This window comes from Neodiprion fabricii, chromosome 4, assembly GCF_021155785.1.
Source record: "Neodiprion fabricii isolate iyNeoFabr1 chromosome 4, iyNeoFabr1.1, whole genome shotgun sequence".
Taxonomy (NCBI): domain Eukaryota; kingdom Metazoa; phylum Arthropoda; class Insecta; order Hymenoptera; family Diprionidae; genus Neodiprion; species Neodiprion fabricii.
In genome coordinates, this window is record NC_060242.1 from 10366330 (window position 1) to 10386589 (window position 20260).

A 20260-nucleotide genomic window follows, 5' to 3' on the forward strand; every position below is an offset into this window, starting at 1 on the left:
GAACAAATAAACTCAGCGCTCATGAAATTATTAGTTCCTATTACATTGCTTTCGATCACATTTAAAAATAATTCTGATTCTCAGGAGTGAAGATCCAGATGCCGAAGATGTTGGTCACAAATGGACACTCTCAGCATTGTTACGACATCTTCGATCCATGGGACAAGACACAGAACTATTGATGCAAAGAATAGAGGATGTCATTGTCAAATCTATTTTAGCCACTGCATCTGGAATTGTCAGCGGAGTGAAGCAATTCGTCAAACATCCAGATACTTGTTTCGGTAAGCTTTAAATTGTCTCCACGAAGCATTTTTGGTAGTTATCTGATGAATGTGGTAGTTGAACGATACGAAGAATACAGTCCGACCCGTCCATACTAACGTCAAAGCTCCCGAGAGGAAGAGTTTTTTCGCGAATTCGAGTACCCTCACCATACGCACCGGACGTTCTTATCCAGAGGTTCGCACATGAATAATTAGAACTTTGAGGTTGAGTCGGAATGGGGGAAGTGCGCGAGCGAGAAAATGGAAAAGCGTATTTATTGAGGGCGTTCTTATTGATAGTTCGGACTGTATATGGGGCATTCCATGAAGTATCGATCAAGAATGGAAATTGGTATTTCCGATTTAGTTCAATATTTTTTCTGTGAAAGTACTGGTCCAAAAACAAAGCCCTGATTTTTTAAAAAATTTTCAATCATGCATCTTTGGGATATTACCAATTCAACAGCGACCATTTTCTAAAATCTGAAAAAATGCAGGAAACCCTAGGAAAATATGACAAAATTTCTTAGCCTATTTGTTTAGAGAGAAGGCAAAAAAGATGTGGATCATCGACGTGGGATCCGCGAATTAGTGTTGATTGACTATAGTGAGGAAGCGGGATGATTATGATAATTGATTACTAATTAGAGATTACTTTATTTGAGGAAGATACAGATACGAAGCGATCCGTATCGCAAGAGAAGAGAACGATAACTGACGATTTACAGGCGAGAATACATATTGACGATACTCATACATGTTTTTGAGACAGTAGATGAGATACAGCTGATTTGTTTTGAGTCGCGACACGGGCAAGTGGCGAGATTTGACGCAGAGACGGCAAGGAAACATTGCACGCGAGTGTGCGTCCATGCGTGAGGACGATTTTGAGTGTAGCGACACACACATTTAACTGATTTGATACTTTGCCGAATCACTATTCGAAGATGGAGATTTCATTACAGCAAAAGTTGGATTTCGAATATAATGAAAATTTTGTAAATTATTTTTGAAATGCGTTTTTCACATGAAAATGAACAAAAAAGTTCCCTATGACACGGGTCGAAGAAAATATATTCACCAAGTTCAACTCGAAAAATAGTAAGTACCTATGTAAGTCTTCGTTAGTTAGCGCACTGAACGTCATTATAAAATCTTGAAAATCGCAAAGCCAGCACCGCTAGTTACGAATGTTCATGTATTCAGGCGAGAGTCCGTACCCCTTCTTTCTAGTGCACCGTCGACGAACGTACCGCGAGCAAAAAATCTCATAACGTACAATACAACGATACATCTTTTACTTTGTGGTATATGTAATGGTTGATCAGCAACAATGAAATTTACTTCAAAATTTTATGATCAGCGCTGTACAAGTGAAAGGACACAGAAAACTCCAAAGGAGAGAATTGCGTATTCTAACACCGGCACTACAATTACTCCTCCCATCTTTGACTCTCAATCAACCGATATGTTCATCTCGTTGGTTGAAAGTGACTAGACAATCTAAAGATAAGAAAGTACGTCACAATGATTCTGAAAATGATGAAGTTCCGCCTGCTGAAAACCCCAAAATTGATCGTACTGAAATTAATAAACCCGGACCTTCGAGTCCGGATCTAATTGTAAAATTTGCTGAGAAATGTAGTCAAGAATCAGCTGTGTCAAGTCAAGAATCGGTAGGTGAATCGGCTCGACAATCTGTTCATACATTCATAGAAAGTGTCTCGTCGTTGAACTTGGTCGACAACTCCGTTCGCACAGAAAGTGAACTGTCCGATGTCGACGTTACTACACAGTAAATAAATTCAGTATTAAACTCTCTACATTTGCCACCTCTAAAAACGACGGGTAAACAAACCGATTCCTATATCCAATCTATATTTAGCGCGGTGTGTCAGTCTTTCAAGAAGAAACTGGAAATAATTCGGCCTACAAATATAACATCGGATCTTGCTGACATTCCGATAAACGGGGTAATGTTCATTTACATTAAAAAATATGTTACTAATATTTTTCAAGCCAATATATTACATTACTTCGATTTCTCTCTAGGACATTCTAAGTGAGCATCACGACTATGAAGTTTTATCAAAATTGAAGCAAGTATTTTGCAATTCACAAGTTGACAATGAAAATAAATAATGATTCTCACTCTTGCTCCATTACATTGGCCCGTGCGAAAAATAGAGAAATTCTTTGAACGTTTCCACATGGCACGGCAAGATCAGATATTAGTTTACGATAAAGGACTCACGAGCACTCATGCTGCATCTTGGCAAAGTGTGTTTAAGAATTTGCTGTTTTTTCATGGGATTAGTTCAATAATGTGTTAAATCATGTGTTTTAGGTCACAAAATACCCATCAACACTATCGATCTTGTGAAATCGTTTTATACTTCGGACGAGATCAGTAGATTACTACCAGGGAAAAAGATTTCACTTCGGTTCGTACTCCGGTTTCTAATGTACGAATTCATGAACAAAAACGACTTGTCCTTGGTAATTTGAAGGAAATATTCGAGGCATTCAAAGAAGAAAACCCTTTATTGAAATTAGTTTTTCGAAGTTTGCTCAACTTTGACCTAAGCATTGTGTATTAACCGGTTCAGGCGTCACTCACACAACTTACGTGTGCACGTTTTACTAAAATATACAATTGATCTTTCAAAATGGTTCAATAACAAAAAATTGTGCTACCCAACTATCTAATTGTTATGATTGCATAGTGCTGGTAGTTTGTGAAAATCCTAATTCTCAATATTACTTTGGTGAGTGTACTGATTGCCCGAGGATCACAAAGATAGAAGAAATTCTTCAAAAAGCTTTGAAACAATCTGAAATTGACAAAAGATTTGTCAAGCAATGGGGAAGCACACATCGTACTAAATTATTGATGAATACACTTTCAACCGATAAGTTCATTGAAGAGATGTGCAAGCAATTGAAATGCCTCCTTAGTAGTATAACAAGGCGGGTTCTGGATAGAAGTACCTTCTTTACCGACCAAGCCGCCTATCCGCCGACCAATCCGCTCATCCGTGCATCCAAGACGCAAACCCTTGAAGGTTACCCCCACTCTCGTAAGATAAAATGTGCTCTGCCGACCGCTCGTCGGTAAGAAAATCTCCCAAATGACCATGATCGTCGGTAAAAAATGCCTGAAATTGCCGTGGTATTACCCCTTGTGGGATAAATTGTGCTTTTTGTCGGTAAAGAAAATCATGCTCATCGAGCGGGATCGATAACTGCATTACCGAGCGCACTCCGTGAATCCTCAGGCGTTCGAGCGGACCCCGTGGATCCTCGAACGTACGACCGAGAATCCTGGCATGTGTCAGGTTTTGAGAGCATCCAGAAGGTTCGAGAAGATTTTCACGGCCTTGAACGAATCTAGACTGACAAACAATTCGTCCGATGTGTTTCGACTCGACGGTGAGCGGTATGCGGTCAAAGGATTTCGGTGCGACGTTGAATTCTGAAAGACCCGCTCTGGCCTTAAACGAATCTTAGACAAACAATTCTCGGAATCGTCCAACGAAAACAATACTTGGAATCGTCCGACGAGTTTCAACTTGACGGCGAGTGGCCTGCCGACAACGGATTGCGGTGCGACGTCGAATTCTGGAAGGTTCTGAGATTTGTATGCGGCTGCTTCGACCCTGAACGAATGTAGGCTGACAAACGATGCGTTCGACAAGTTTGGACTTGACGGCGAGCGGTCCGGGACCGTGAGAAAGAGCTTCTTTGACCCTGAAAGATTCTCGGAATCGTCCGACGAGTTTCGACCGGACGGTGAGCGGCCTGCGGACAACGGATTGCGGTGCGACGTTGAATTCTGGAAGGTTCTAACGTAAAATCGAAGACACATCATTTCGGTAGCTTCTAGAAGTTTTTCAAGGATTCTCTGTACCTGGTGGGAGGAATAAGGCTATAAAAGGCTGAATTTCAGGTCAGAAAGACAGTCTTGCATCTTCAGCTCTCATGAGGAGAACTTCAAATAAAGCAGAACTAAAACAGCGAATCGATCTGTTCTTGAAAAATATTCATGACTTAAAAACCGTTGTTAACCAGAAGTCAGAACTCAACACAGTGATAAAAAAGTTCGCAAATCTAAATTTATCAAGAAACACGTAACTGCTAAACATTAAAAAAAAAAAAAATGGATTTCACAAAACTGAACAAAGTTGCAAGCAGGAAAGAATTTCTACCGACGAAGAAATTGACGGAGCTAGAAATTTTCAAAATCTACAAAGTCACTAACATTCGACGAGTCCAAACGAGGTTTGGACAGCGTGTCGTCACAGATTTGAACGACGAATTCAGCGTATTCTTACCGGCACGGATTGTGCGACTGCTGAACGAGGACAAGACCCAATACCAGAAATTGGTGCAGACGATGGAGGAGGAGCGGTTGCTCTTTGAATTCAAAGATGCGTCGACTCTCGCTTAATTTGTATACCGTACCTGGTCAACGTGTGCAGCGTCTCCTTCTTACCAGCATGGACCGTGCGACTACTGAACGTCATCAAGAACCAATTTCAAAAACTTAAAAAAAAAAAACTTTCGAAGAAGTTTCTAAGTATTCTACGTTTCATAACGTTTAAGAAAATTGTATAAACATTTTCACAAATCTTTTATTTATTTTCTGCTGTACATTAACTAGATATACTACTACTACTACTACTACTACGTTGCATGCTGTTATTTACAGCTCTCTGAAACATACAATAATTTTGGAAATTTAAGATATGATGTATCACTCACGCACACAAAAGTATTTATCAAATTTGTTCTAAAAGTTGTGAAATTAAATAAAAAATTTTCTTACATTTTTTGAAACAGAAAATCCCCTTCTTCATCACGTACCAGGCGGGCCGCCACACCCGCCTGGTAAACGATAACGTCATTTCGAGGGTTGTTATCGTCATCACGGTCACCGTTCGCCATGTGCACGCTCATTGCCAACCTTACTGATTGTACCAGAAAATTGTAAGGTATTTCGAATATCAAATCGAATACTCTATAGGCACCCGCACATGTTGTAAAATGTTTACGTACTCCATTTGTGTTCTTCAAAATAATCTGAAAAAAACGCACACCCGTTAAATTATTTCTTACTATAATTAATACTTACATTCACTCAAGTAAAATCGAAAATTGTTGTACACTCAAGGTAAAAAACTGTATAAGTGCACTGATTTCAATCACGCACCTCGACGGTTTGCAAGCTCAACTGTTGAGGGCGTTGCCTATGCCTCGAAGAGCGCGCGCGAACAGAAACTCACGATTTTCCTTCTCATTTCCTCATTTTTGAAGATAATCGCTTTCAAATTTGCGAAAAACGTACTTGAAAGTACGTTATCTTTGAAGTGAGACACAGCGGACAGTGAATTTTTTTTCGAAATTCGGCGAAAGAGGCAACACAGATCTATTCTTTATCTTCAAAATGACTCCCTAAGAACCTAATTATCTTCAAAAATGAGGAAATGAGAAGGAAAATCACGAAGCATAAAACAGCAAATTTTTCGCGCAAAAGGCGGGTGGCTGCCAGCGCCACGACCGTGTTGGCCGGCGACCATGCGAATTACAGGCGAGGAGAGTAGACTCAAACCCCCCCCACTACAATTCCCCTCCTTCGAATCCTCGTCGCTCGGCACGTGGATAGTGTTCCGCGCTTTTATTTTTGTTTGTGTTTTTCTACAGTGTCTTTTATTATTTCGAGTCAGTATTTATTCCCGCGATGGCTAAGAAGAGAAGGAACCTGTCTTTGAAGAAGAAGAAACGACCCGGCATAAAGATTTTGGTAAATTTCAGGAAAAAATTAGGTAAATCGAATTATTTATATGATTGAGGTCGCATCCTCTCCGACTTCGAGATTCAATCACTCGAGTACGAACAATCGCAGGGCTCTAATCTAACAAGGTACTTTCAAGAGCCGATATTGCTGTTCATAATAGCAGTATAAATTCATTCTCACGTTTTTTATACATACGAAAATATAAAATAGAATGCATTGTGACGTGTGGTACTAGCCCGGTCCGCATTAGTCGCTAAAATATGTCATCAATTTGTTACGTGTTCAGATTAAATGATAGAAATCACTATTCGGCAATTTGCATGAGTGTTTACACCTTGTCGATCATAAGGAATATTTTTATCACTTATTGTGACTACCTAAGCATCCAAGGTAAAATTACAATGTACCTGGCGGAATTTTCCATACAAAGTAAATACGGCGCGTACGTATTAGGCCACTAAAATACGCGCGTTTTGTTTTTAGAAATAAACTTGACGTAATTCTGGGGTATTCATACATGCACACATTACTTACAAATCAGCCACCTACAAAACTGTCATCAAATCAGATACTACTGCCAAGTATAATTTAGTTAGAAACTAATGATGATTTTGATATACTATGACTAATGATGACAAAAAAAAATTGAAATATACATAGTCGTTTTTTTGCAGTACCGGCACTAGACGTGTCTTCGTTGCTTTTGTCACTTGTACTCGGTGAAGTGAGGGACCAAGTTATTTTCGCGTTTGTGACAGTATAAGAAATACCATGTCACAATGTGCATTTTTTTCAGGTCTCATTGTTTGGTCACGATTTCAACGTCTGATTCTTATCTGGATTTGTTAGGAAATAATACGTTATTTGCAGTGAGTATAACGCAATCAATTTCATCTGGTTTGATCCAAAGCTCTGTAAGGGTTTTGTGGCTTGTATGACAAATGAAGACATGAAAAAGATTTTAATTGTAATCTAGTTGACATGAAGAGTAATTCTTTCTGGTTGCATCCGAATAAAAATGATATCCGTCCTGATTTAAGTAAACTCGTTTATAGATTTCATATGCACTCTTTTTTTCTATATGTAAAACAGACCCGTATCTCCTACATCTTATCCAGGTCACAAAACTAACCGCCCAGTGATCGAAACGCATTTTGAACATCATTTGAACCATCGCATGATTAGGAGTCGGGGATCGAACATCGAGCCACGCTCACACCGTCAGCGCCAACATAAGGACAAGTTTTCGTTTGTAACATTTTTCGCTACGTAAAAGTACGCTTTTCAGCTCACGTAGAAGTTGATCGTGTGTTGGTGCTGACGGTGTGCGCGTGATTTGGAGGTCGCTTTTTCACTGGAAATTCACTCTAAAACGGACGTATCGCTCATAAATTTCGTTTACCAAGGTCATGCCAATACGTCGCCATTAGTTGTTGAAAGATAGACACGTTATTTAAATCACGGTCGGAAAAAATATGGAACAAATCATAAGACACGAAATATATAATGATTATACAATTCTAAGATCTTGGTTTCATATAAATACGAAGTGAACCCAATGTCACTTCAGGTTGAAATGATTAATAGATGAATCCGGGTACTGCCCAAAATCTTATACGGTGTTTGCATTCAATCTCTACATACGTATTCTGATTATATTGTAACATTTTGGGTGTTACGAAAATAAATCGGGTTCGTTGAGAGTTGAAGAAGTAACCAAGGCAGGCAAAATGAATAGATGGGAAAAATGCGTTTAATGGCGATATGTGTTTTCAGTTTAAAGTTGGAAACAAGACTGTTACAATAATGTTGGTTGACTCAGAAACCTTATTCATTTCATATCATATGAGTGCTCTTATATGTCTTTTATCTATGATGAATACTAGTTCATTAAAAAAGGGAGCGAAACTGGTAATTTCTCCCTTTGTAACAATATAATATGGATGAGTCGCGAATTGGTCCATGTAGAGACCAAATACAAAAACCGTACAAGATTTGAGATAATACCCAGATTTATCGATTCGATACTTTAAGTAGAGGTTACTTGATTATCTAATGCACAGATCAAGTGAGCTTGAAAAATGTTCAAAAAATTGACAACTATATATTTGAACCAAATGTACAAATATATTACATTTACACCAAAGCTTTCTGACAAATCCACACGTGACCCGAATAAAGTGTGACTCCCTCATAATTTCTAATAGGTTGCGATCCTTTGGAAAAGCCAATACGCATAGCTTAAGAATGTCAGATAAACCCTTTATTATATCTTCTGGTTGACAAGTTTGGTATGGACCGGATCAGATTTGAACCGGTTACCTTGACAGATTCATAAATAATCCGAATGAAGTGTGAATTCCCGATAGATTCGGATAAGTTGTGATGGTTTGGAAAAGCCGATACAAATGGCTTCGAAGTATCGGATAGACCTAGATAAAGCTCCATTTCCTGGTTGGTTTTCGTTGGTTAACAAGATTAGCATAGACCTGAATGATTACTTTATGCGTAGTCTGAATTATACATAGTTTCCGGATTGTCTGGGACTAGTTGTTAAATTAGGTGTTTGACGAATTATCAAATTTCGTATACGTTTCAGATTAGCCATGGTGATTTGAACGACACGGAAAGTATTCGGAATCTAGCCAGTTTATAATCTGGTTTGCCAGTTTATCGTAGGCCAATAGACCAGCGCACGGCGGTTCCAAATCCCAAATTGCTGGCAATAAATAGAAAAATGAAGTTTATATTTACGGAATTCTAAGTATTGAGCCAGGTAGAGGGGTATTTCTGGTGTCCCTTCCAAGGGTTGGGAAGTGTCAGATGTTGCATTTAAGCTGGGGTCTCATTCGAATCGAAATGCTCGAGCAGGTAGCATCGGTCGTGCGTTACGGCCTGAAAATTACGTTGTGTTTGAAGTGAAATAACTTTTAGTAGAATTGAGTAATTTGAATTCTTTAAAATGGAATTTCCTTCTAAAAGTAAGTAAATTACTATATCATTGAGATTTTTCATATAAACCACACACCGAGCAACAAAAAATGTAAACATGTACTGTAAATTCTTGTGCCCGCCGAGAAAAAAAGTTATGCTTATATTGAGTTAAAGTTTATAATGCAACAGAATTCGGCAACCAATCAAGTGTCACGTTATTCTTTACACTCTTGAGTAATACACCACCAAAAATCAGCTGCTCCAAACTGCCCCTTTGGTTACGGTGAATTTTTCTATGAATTGTCGCACGAATTCAGGCGCGGTGCGCTCAGCACACACACTATGCGAGGTGCACGGCAGTAGAGTGCGATGCCGAGTGATTTGTTTCTCATGAAAATCATTTTAGTCCATTGAATTCGACTGTTATTTTCTTTAACAAATCATTATCGTTTCTTCAAAATTATGTATTACTGTCTCACTGTTGAATTGATTTTTTCAGGCTCTCGGGTAAGCAGTAAAGCCGTTGCAGTTGTTTCAGGTGACAGGAGTTTTTTGATTTATTGGAAAATCATTATTGCGTGAAGCAATGGCGTTGTTAATACCGCCAACTATGAACAACCAAAAAGTACTCCCAATGACTGACTCCGACTTTAGCGACAATAATAATGTTAGTGATTCGGACAGCAATTGGACTCTATAAGTCTAAGCGTCTTTTCGTAATTTTCTTTTTGCACAAAAATAATATTGAATGTAATTTTAAATAAATTTATGTTTATATTCAAAGTGTATTTGTATTCACATACTTTTCCAATCTACTATATCCCACATATATCTATGTGTTGATACGTTCTTTCGTTTTATCAAAATAGAATCTTGTTCAGCGACCTCAAAAACCCCCGAGTATCAAAGAGTTCGGAGCGATTGATTCAAATTTGGAGGAAATGGTCCGCCATTTTCAGGCCGCCATCTTGTTATTGTAAAATTTGACTTCAGATTCGTGTTCAGTGACCTCAAAAACCGCGATTAAGAAATTTCGTAGCAATTTAACAATACCTTCTATATATAGCCAGCCATTTGGGATTTGGAACCACTGTGCGTTTCACAAGAACCTATTTTTTAGTTTCTGGGGATCACGAAAGGTGAAGATACGTCAGAATAAGCAGAAGTGACTCTGGCCCAAATAAAAGCTTTTCTTTAAAATTAAAAGAAAGTAAAGCAATATGAGCAGTGTATTTCCGAAAAGTCTTAATAACTAGAAGAAAATTATTATGAATGTTCCAGAATTATTTGGGTTTGATATCTTAATTGACGACACCTTGAAACCTTGGCTACTTGAGGTCAACCTCACTCCGTCTCTAGGTTGTGATTCCCCATTGGACGTGAGATTGAAATCTGCATTAATGGCAGATTTACTCACGCTTGTAGGCATTGCTGCTGTTGATCCAATATTGAGACCACATAGTAACAACCATCGATCTATTACGAATCCTTCAAAAAATATGACTAGTGTAAGTTATACTTTACAAGCATTCTCATACTGTTTTCTCTGGTCTCAATTGCTAAATCAAACTTTTGGTTTCATTGAATAAATATGTTTATGTGATACAGTACAGGAGAGTCCACTCGGCTGAAATGCTCATGCAGAAGAAGAAAAATGTAGCCAAAAATAGTTTAAACAAATCTGGTCTCACAGCTGAACAGCAAAGAATAGTTGCATCTGCTCGAGCACAGTTTGAACGAAGAGGTGGATTTGTTCGTATCTTCCCTAGTCCAAAATCGTGGGAAATCTATTCTCAATATCTCGGTAAGTTAACAAGCGAAGAAAATAGTAATACATTTCTCGTTACCATATTTTTTTCTACAGAATGATTACTAATACTTTTGGTGAGAACAAATTATTCCTCTTGATATGAAATAAAAGCGATTATATGAATATTTTTGTAACTCTCGCTGGTTGCTATAGTCAATTTTTCTTTCGGAGTGGAAATTGGGGTAACACACATCACAGTCTAACTCAACAAAGGCCATCTTGACTGTAAGTCAGGTCACACTCCAGAAATAATTTCCATCGTAACCCAAGACACAGTAATTGTATGTTTCCTGAATGACGGTGTTTTCATTTACATTGATCGACTACTACGATGTCATGAAGTTCCAAAACGATTGTACTTTTAACTCATGTATACAATTTACATGTATTTACAGATTCTGTCACAGGAATACCAGTAGTAACAGACCCCTTGGGGCCAGGAAGGTTGCAACAGCAGGTTAATACTAACTATAATTTAATGCTACACGAACAATTGTTCCCAGCTGCATGCCGAACTACCGGATTTATTATTCCAGAAGTGACATTGGATAGACTTTCAAGGTATTTCACACTATTACTGAGCGTATACAATACAAAGTAGTTTATAATTCTTGTTACCTTTTGTACGGCAAAAAACTCTTCAGAATATTTTACAATTATTTATTTTAGAGTATACAATACAAAGCAATTTATAATTCTTGTTATTGTTTTGTGCGACAAAAAACTCTTCAGAATATTTTGTTTGTATACGTAAAAATTTTAAAAGCTTGTAAAATAACTCTCCAGTGAAAATTTGTAGAACATAAAACAAAAATAAGTGTTCACGGTGAATCATACTACTGTTGAAAAAAATGTTCGGAAAAATGCTAAGATATATCAAACCCTTAAGGGATGTAGATGAAATATGTATATGCCACGGAAGATGGAATAGAATTTGTTCATCCAAAGTATGATTCAGAAGCAAGATAGCGAATAGTATCCAATAATAAGGAAGGTTATCGAGAGATGGGCTTAAAAATCAGCTGACAGAGGGTGGTACTGAAACTCTATCTGACCGTGTTTGCAATAGATGGGAATGGAAGAACAGGGAGGAGGACAAGCTTACGATATATGTATCTTACAGTTATACGGTAGACTTTCCATATATTGCCGTGGCAGAGAGGAAATCCTCACACAGATTCTTCCGACTACAAACTAGCGTCCCCCACTCTCACCCGCTGCGTGATCCGATCAGGCGATGCAACGCTCGGTGGCCTGACTCCGTTAGGCTAGAATGGCTGAGGAGTAGCGACGATCCGTATATCGCCTTACCGCGAATTTCCCTCTCCTACCGCCCCGCGCACGGCGATATACGGAGAGTCTACTGTATTATAGTTAGTTTGGATAAGTGACGTACGGAACGTAGTGCCAGACATAACATATCTCAGAATGTTTCGTATATAGTGTTTCCAAATTCAGATTATTCAGAAAAGTTTTCGAAGGTGTTTTTCGAAGGAGTCTTTCCATCAGGGATTAAACATGTATGAAAATGAACAACTGTAACTGGGAAATTTGAATTTACCTTTTGAAAACCTTTTTCACACATTGAACAGGTATGAGAGATATGAAAGAGCTTTGGTGAAAGGCCATAAACAGAGCTTGGATCGCGGTGACAGCAAAGAAAACTTAGACGTGGACACACACAAGTACAAAGCACAAGTGATGAAGCTTATGGAAGATGGAAATAAACTCAGGTTAGTATGTCTAATGTATGTTATATGTTTCTTTGTTTGGTTGTCATTTATAAATATTATTATTCCTAATTGAAAAATGCAGCTCAAAAAGTGTCACCTATTTTGCGGGAATTATATATAAAATGCTTACGAGATTATTTTACTAATCATTTCTTAGTACTGTGACATAAATCTTGCATTAATTTCTTCCAGTACTAAATCTGACTTACTGTTTTCGGAAAAACAGGCAGCATCTTATTTCTCAAAGCCTGATAATATCGAAAAGAATTCGAAGCCCAATGGAAATGAGATTTGTCACAAATTTGAAGATGACCATGTTCAGCGGTCGAAATATTTATTTAATCATTTATTTATTCAACCAGAACGTTACTTCGTTACAAAACCAAGCAAACTCTACTGATTGAGGTGAAACGCATTTATCTGTGTCGGACCTAGATAAGCTAAGCTTATGAACTATTACTTACAAACTGTATTAGACGATGAACAAAATTATTAAATTTTCAAAAATAGCCATTAAGCTAAAGTTCATTAGGGAGATTATCGAAACAGCTAATTGCTTTAATGTTACGGTTTTGAATACTTGCAGCTTTGCGCCTATAGGAGGATAGTATAATGCTCTTATTCCTAATAATACTGCTAGCATTTATAAATTTATCTTTCAAATCACTTCAGTAGAATTTCAAATATTCAAGAGAAAATAGTTATTCAGCATGTAGTGGGTCATTATGGTTCATAAATTGATTTTTGTTTACGGTTTTCAGGATTCTGAATTGGAGTCCTTGCAACAAATTAAAGTTGTATGAATATGCTCCACCTCAAGTTATGATCTCATAGCTAATTATGCTATGGAAGAGGGCATAATATAACTTTCTGAGCTTGCATGAATTTGGAGATTTGCTTGCATTTTAGTTTGCATGAATTTGGAGATTTTGCAAAATATGAAGAACTGTAATCAAGTTTTGCTCATTATTCAAAATATTCAGATTGATAGAAACACTATGACAGTAGTTTTCATAAAAATTGTTAAGATGAATATTAATTTTTCATTCTACTCTTGGCCAACTTTCATCTGCGGATATAACAGCAGTGTCATCAGCAAAGAATATGATTATTTGATTAGGCTTACTAGTTAATAGATCATTGACTTATAAAATAAATAATAGCGGTCCAGTACGGTACTCTGGTGAACTTCAGTATACTTCACCGTAGTCACTGACACAGTCATTAATTTTAACTCTTTGATATTTATTTGGTAAGCAGTTGTAAATAGTTTGTACGTATTCCCTTTGATGCCATTGGGGCCCAGGAGAAGGAGGGGTTTCATTGTGACCGAGCTTTGACAGGAGGGTGGGGGGAATACACTCTTAGTGTCACGTCACGTTCCTTTTTATGCGTATTTATTTGTTTGTCACGTCTAGAGGAGGGTAAAAAACGGCGTGAGGATGTGTAATTTGTGGTGGTTGATGGTGGTCGGGGCGAGGGGAAGGGGGGTCCAAAATGACCGGAAAAAGCGTGACATAATATTTGAGTGGCGTCATAGTTATAAAGCTTTTGGAATAAGACTGCATTATTTCACTGTATTATAAGCTTCAGGCAAATTCTAGGGAAGTGATGGCAATTGGAACGCTATTATCGAGTTCTTCATCGATTATGTTAGATACGCAATGCAAAGCATTTCCAGTCTGAAGGTTTCTCACAAATCCATGCTGCTTTTTTAATCAAATTTATTTTATTAATGAAATGCAAAATTCTATGGTAAATTACTTCTTCAAAGATTTTAGTCAAGTTCAATGTTAAGGATATTGGGCTGTAGTTATATTTTATGTGTTTTTTGACAGCTTTAAAGGTCGGTTTAACTTCTGGGCCAAGTGGATTTCTCAATACATAACTTTATTATATGAACCAAAGGATCAATAATATGACTGGATAATAACACCATTGTTCTAATGTTTATATTATCAAGATCGCCATTTTTGATTTTCATATTGTTGATTATCTTGGTTATTTCGTGGCTATGTGTAGATGCTATAAGAACTGTTTTGTTATAAAAGGGTCAAAGTTTAATTTGAGACCAAGGCGGTTAATTGTTGAATATTTTTGTTAAGGGGGTATATACACTCATTTTGTGAAGTTCAGAGGTATTATTTGAAGAGCAATTTTAGGAAAAGTGAAAGATATATTGGCGAAGTTTTTATTTATAAAATTTCCTGAGGTATTCAGATGTATTGTAAAAAAAATCTCAAGAATGTTCTAAAATTGTGAAGTTATTTGCCCATAACTTAGCCGCGGTATTCCATGCGTGCGTTAGTGGTGTACATCGCTACAGTTGATCGGAGGTTCTGGAAGAAAAAAGAAAAAAGTTTTAATCGTCGTAATAGATCTTTAATATGAACCAACAATACAGCTGAAAAAAATGAATCGTAGCAGTTGGAGACGATTGAACGATTGACCTTAATTTATAACGACCATATTATTTAATAAACAAAACTTGGGTCGTACATTTTTTATGAATGGTAGTTCACATCCAAGGGAATGGTATGAGAAAGTGACTGAACCCTCACGGTAAAAACCCTCAACTTTGGTGTAAATTTGTATCCTCAACTCATAGGTAATGCTAAATCGCCGTAAGAAAAAGGTTGAGGGTTCGTGAGATGTGAAGTACACGAGGTCAAAAAATGTGATTTGTGGGAAAACGGTTTCAAAGTTTGCAATGGATGTTGGCACGCCCAGTCTGCAGTATATTTGACTTTACTTACTTTAGTACAAGCGTGCGCTATATGAAGCGCCTTCTTCGGCATTGGCAGCATTCTCAGCATCCTTTTTTTAATTTCTTCTAGCAACTCTACCTACTTTAGTTGCACGTTCAGCCCGGATGCGCGCGACAGACAAACGTGTATCATCCAGTGCTTCGGAAGCTGCTACTGCATTTGGTCCGATAACGATATTAAACTGTTGCAGGATTTGGAAAAAAGTATAGCTCCATCGTTGAATGTACTAGCGAACATGTATGTAGCAATTTCAACAATCACGTTTCCGCTGAATGATATTTTTGAAGCGATTTTCCAAATTTTGTAGTTCAAACTCTCATTATTATTTTGGGTAAAGCCTCCTGAACACTTCTCTATTAATTCGTCGCTACTAAGGGCTTCATATACCGGTCTGATCGCTTCTACTACAGATGCACTGACAAGGGGACCTTACAGGTTGTCACTCACAGATTTTGATGGGTCTCAGATATATGTAGAGGGACCTACTCTGAGTACCTGAGTACAGGGAATTTTTTCAACGGATCATAGTTTTTGAGAAGAATCGTTCGGACTTTAACTCGTACCTATTATAGGGGTAAGGTAATATAATTTCCAAGCAAGCGAGCGCAGCCCAGTGGATAAGGATCACGGCTCCGACTCTGACGGTCCCGTGTTCAAGTTCCGCGCGATACTTTGTTTTTTTCTAATGAAATACAAATAAATTGAATGGACTGTGCAAAATCTTCTGATTATTTATTATTATTTTATTTATTATTATTTTTAGACTTTTTTTTACTTTTTTAATTTAAAATTTTTTTTTTAAATTAAAAAAATTTTTACCGAACGTATTTATTCACATAACTGATGCCTGCGAAGGACTGGCTTCGTCTGACTGCTCAACGTCCAAAATTCCGTTAGGGCTCGTATAACAAAGGGATGGGGTATAAGTGGGGATGGGGATCGCAGGTAGCAAACCTGACTAGGGTATTATATTCAAAATAACGGGCCGACCGTTTTAAAATTCATATTATAATCAAAAACTTCTTGTGGAGGATATTATAATCTCTTCTCCTGTCATAATTTTTTTTTGTGTGAAAAATAAAATAATAATAAATAATTTTAACAAATTTTTTACATGGAACAAATGAAAAAAAATAAAAAAAGTTTAAAAATAATAATAAATAAATTAATAATAAATAATTAGACGATTTTGCACAGTCCATTCAATTTATTTGTATTTCGTGAGAAAAAAAAAAGTATCGCGCGGGACATGAATCCGGGACCGCCAAAGTCGGAGCCATGAACCTTATCCACTGGGCTGCGCTCGCTTGCTTGGAAAATATATTACCTTACCGGTATAATAGGTACAAGTTAAAGTCCGAACGATTCTTCTCGAAAACTATGAGCCGTTGAAAAAAATCCCTGTACTCAGGTACTCAGGGTAGGTCCCTCTACAACATATCTCAGACCCATCAAAATCCTTGAGTGACAACCTGTAAGGTCCCCTTGTGAGTGCAGGCTTGTGAGTACATGAATCCAAGGCGCTTGCGGCTTCTGCTTGTCGCCACGTACACCAACTTTCTGCACCAGGGGGGCAGTTATCACGCTGAGGATCGCTATCAGTTGAGCATTTGTGATAACATGTTGCCCATATACTTTTCTTCATACAGTAGGCAATGGATTTGTAATTATTTCTTATAGCGAATCCGTAATACACCGTCAATTCATCGATTAATTTTGCTGTCAATTTTCCTTTTCCTCTGAGACCTTTATTTTGTTTTTCAGTATTCCGGAGCTAAGTGCTCATGCGTTTTTGAACATGTCCAATACATTCTTTCTTTTTTACAATTATGTCTCCGTACATGATTTGGATGTTTTTGTACCGTCATCTCCAACGCAATACAAATACTTTATGCCGTGTAATTGTTCAGATCTTGCAAACATCTCAACAATTCCATCAACTTCCATTTTCCCTGAACTTCCTTTATAATTCGCTGTGCATTCAGACGCATGACCTTCCTACCACTCATTGTATTCTTTGGTTTCCTCTTGGTCCACAACTTTACCAGTTAAAATTCCTATGAAAATTGCTACACCTTGGAGCGACGAAAACCCTTTTTATCTCCCAAGTACCGACTCTAGAGACAATTATTCCAGCAGGTTCACCGACGGTATCGTTTACTCCCGTGAGTCGCCTTTCTTCTTCAGCTGCTTCTTGCATAGATGAATGTGTAACCACTTGTGCTGTATTTCGTACGTTTCACGTAATCTTGTCGTAAGTTGATTGACAAAAGCATTTCGGAAGATCAATAATACCCGCAAAAATTTTCATTCCTTTCGACCCAATTCCTAATAATCGCGTAGCTAGAGTGAATCTGGTATTTATTTCATAGCTGTGGTTATTAGTAAAGGGACTCGAACTTATGGACGTTTGCTCACATTTTTCACAATTCAGAACTGATGTGAAGCCTAACCCTCTGACGTCTGATTCCAAGAATCGAATATCACTATGGCATGTTTTGCACTTCACAGACGAACTAATCGCAGCGAAAACCGAAATGAAATTCAAAATCACATAGCCGTAACTGCGATTAACATTTACGTCAATCGATTCAGTCAACTTTATTTTCTTCGCAGACGCACTGTTGTTTACGTGCTCAATTTCTGGTTTCGTGTGCTGGTTTACATGAAACACGTTTTCTACGTCTGCACAGCCGTCCTGCGGTCGATCTTCCACCCTTTTTGTCAGAAAAGGATCTCTCGTCACTCTCGTTCATTTTCTTGTATTACACTGGAAAAGTTGTCTTAACTTCTCGAAAGCTCAACGTACACTGATCATAATCTAATAATCGAATAAACGGTTTACCTGTACCCTTGAATGTGGGGGAGAATTTACAATAGACGTGACCAGCAGCTGCCCCGGATTCACGGTACGGGCTCCGTATGACCTAACCCGACCAGCCAGGTGCACTGACTCACTAGAATGCGTGAAACCTCCAGAATTCTTCAAATTTTTTATTGGTCATGAGCTTAGAATATTCTTAGAAGATGAGGCTATTGAAATATGCAAAAAAAAAAAAAACGGTTTTCTGAAAATTTATGAGTATAGGGGTAGGGGGGGCACAACGGGGTAGGCCGGCAAAATGGGGTACTCCAAAAATTTCGTAAAAATTCTTTTTTCCGAAAAAATTTCGTAAATGATCAAAAATGACATCTAGCATCATTTTACACTATTAAAAGCTGAAAAAAAACATTTGTATACTTTTTGCGAACAAATACAAATAAAAGAAATACAAATTTTAACGTATTAAAAATTTATTTTCATGAAGTATCACAAATTAGAAATTTATATCCATGAATAACTTAAGAACAATAATAATAACAATTTTAAAATTGTAACATTTGTAGACTTTCATAATTCTGTAACATTTTACAACTTCAGTGTTATAATATAACATTATTAACAGTTATGTTAATTTTATAATGTTCAATATTTAATTATTTCTATTATAAAAATAATTTCTTTGAAATAGAAACTAACTCAAACATAAGTTACATTATTTTTAACATAAATATTAAAATTAAAAGTGAATAACAATATATATTATTAATAAATAAGATATATTATTAATAAGGGATAAATCTCCAAAATTATAGACAATAATCACATAAAAATTCAGTATCGTCGGCCGAAACACCAGCACATGATTCATGAGCCCACTCATGACAACGTTGGCATTGCGTCCACGATTCAGATGACTCACTGTACTTTTGATTACAGTAAATACAAAAGGCGTCATTATCTTTTTGCTGAATTTTGCGGGGTCGGCCTCTACCTTTACCGACTGATTTTTTAACTGACTTTTTCTGTTGAACCAATTCATTCCTGTATGCGTCACTTGTCAGTACAGCAGTTTTTCCTCGAGGTCGCTTCTTACGGGGAACAATGTCATCCTCTTCAGCAGACACAGTTTGAAGACTTTTCGGTGGAACACTGAATTTAAAACTGGTACGCTTTTTGCGATTAGTAAATTTCGTAGCTACAAAATAAAAAATATAGATTATTAATCCATCAAAAAAAAAAAATTGACATTAATCTTTCAATGACTCGGTAAATACTTGTCGTAGACTTTTCTTAATTAATCTCTTGGTTAATCTCTTGATTAAGCTCATCGTCAACTGAGCCTAAAGAACAAACGGTCTAAAAAATCCCCTCGAGCGAGAATTTGGAACTGGCGTAGATTTTGAACAGTGAGCAACTAGCTCGGGAGTCATGAAACTATCCTCTTCTGTCGAGTCAAAGCTGTCTCCTTCGCGATTTGTTGAAGATGTAGAAACTTCTTCTTCAGTATCAGATTGTACTGATAAGTTACTTAAACTTTTGCTAACATTATCAAGAGATTGGCTTACTACACTTTCATCAGGATTGTCAAGATTGTCACTTACAGAATATTCTTGAGAATTTTCATTGCCACTTCTTGAAGTCGTTACAAACTGGTCATCATCAAAGACATTGCGATTCAAAGGCCAAATACCAGTCTTTTTGAAGCCATTCTTGACTGTTTCAACTTTAGCTGCTTGTTTCAAAGCTTCACAGCAAAGATTTGGCACGTCATTTGCTGTTATAACTCGCCCAGGATATTGCCGGAGCCATTTTCTAATATCACTGCTGTAGTATGTTGAAAGTGGTTCCATCGCAGCAACATCCAGCGGTTGAAGTCGATGTGTCGAGTGAGGTGGAAGATAAAGAATAATTACATGGTTCTTGCGAGCATAATCAATCACCTCAATGTTTTTTGTGTGTGTAGTATCACCATCAAGGATGAGCAAAACTGAGCTATCTGCTGATGGTTTAACTTGTTTAATTGTTTTTGTTTAACTTTTTTTTTTCTCATATATACTTGCAAAGGTCTATTTTGCTCCCTGTAGTGAGGGAGTAAAGCGAAGTCTTGCCTCCCGAGGGAGGAAAGTCT

At 37.4% G+C, this 20260-nt stretch overlaps 1 protein-coding gene across 4 annotated transcripts in view; it reads left to right on the forward strand.

Moving 5' to 3' along the window:
* The window catches only part of LOC124180874 (tubulin polyglutamylase TTLL5), a 280376-nt gene that overhangs the window by 184231 nt on the left and 75885 nt on the right, over positions 1–20260 (forward strand). For 3 of the 4 annotated variants that reach the window (XM_046566773.1, XM_046566771.1, XM_046566772.1), the window contains exons 8-12: positions 85–284; positions 10279–10505; positions 10606–10801; positions 11203–11368; positions 12400–12540. In XM_046566773.1, the coding sequence (XP_046422729.1) occupies positions 85–284; positions 10279–10505; positions 10606–10801; positions 11203–11368; positions 12400–12540 (930 nt within the window). Of the gene's footprint in view, positions 1–84; positions 285–10278; positions 10506–10605; positions 10802–11202; positions 11369–12399; positions 12541–12732; positions 13148–20260 lie in introns of those variants that run through there. The other variant, XM_046566774.1, reaches the window with a different exon arrangement.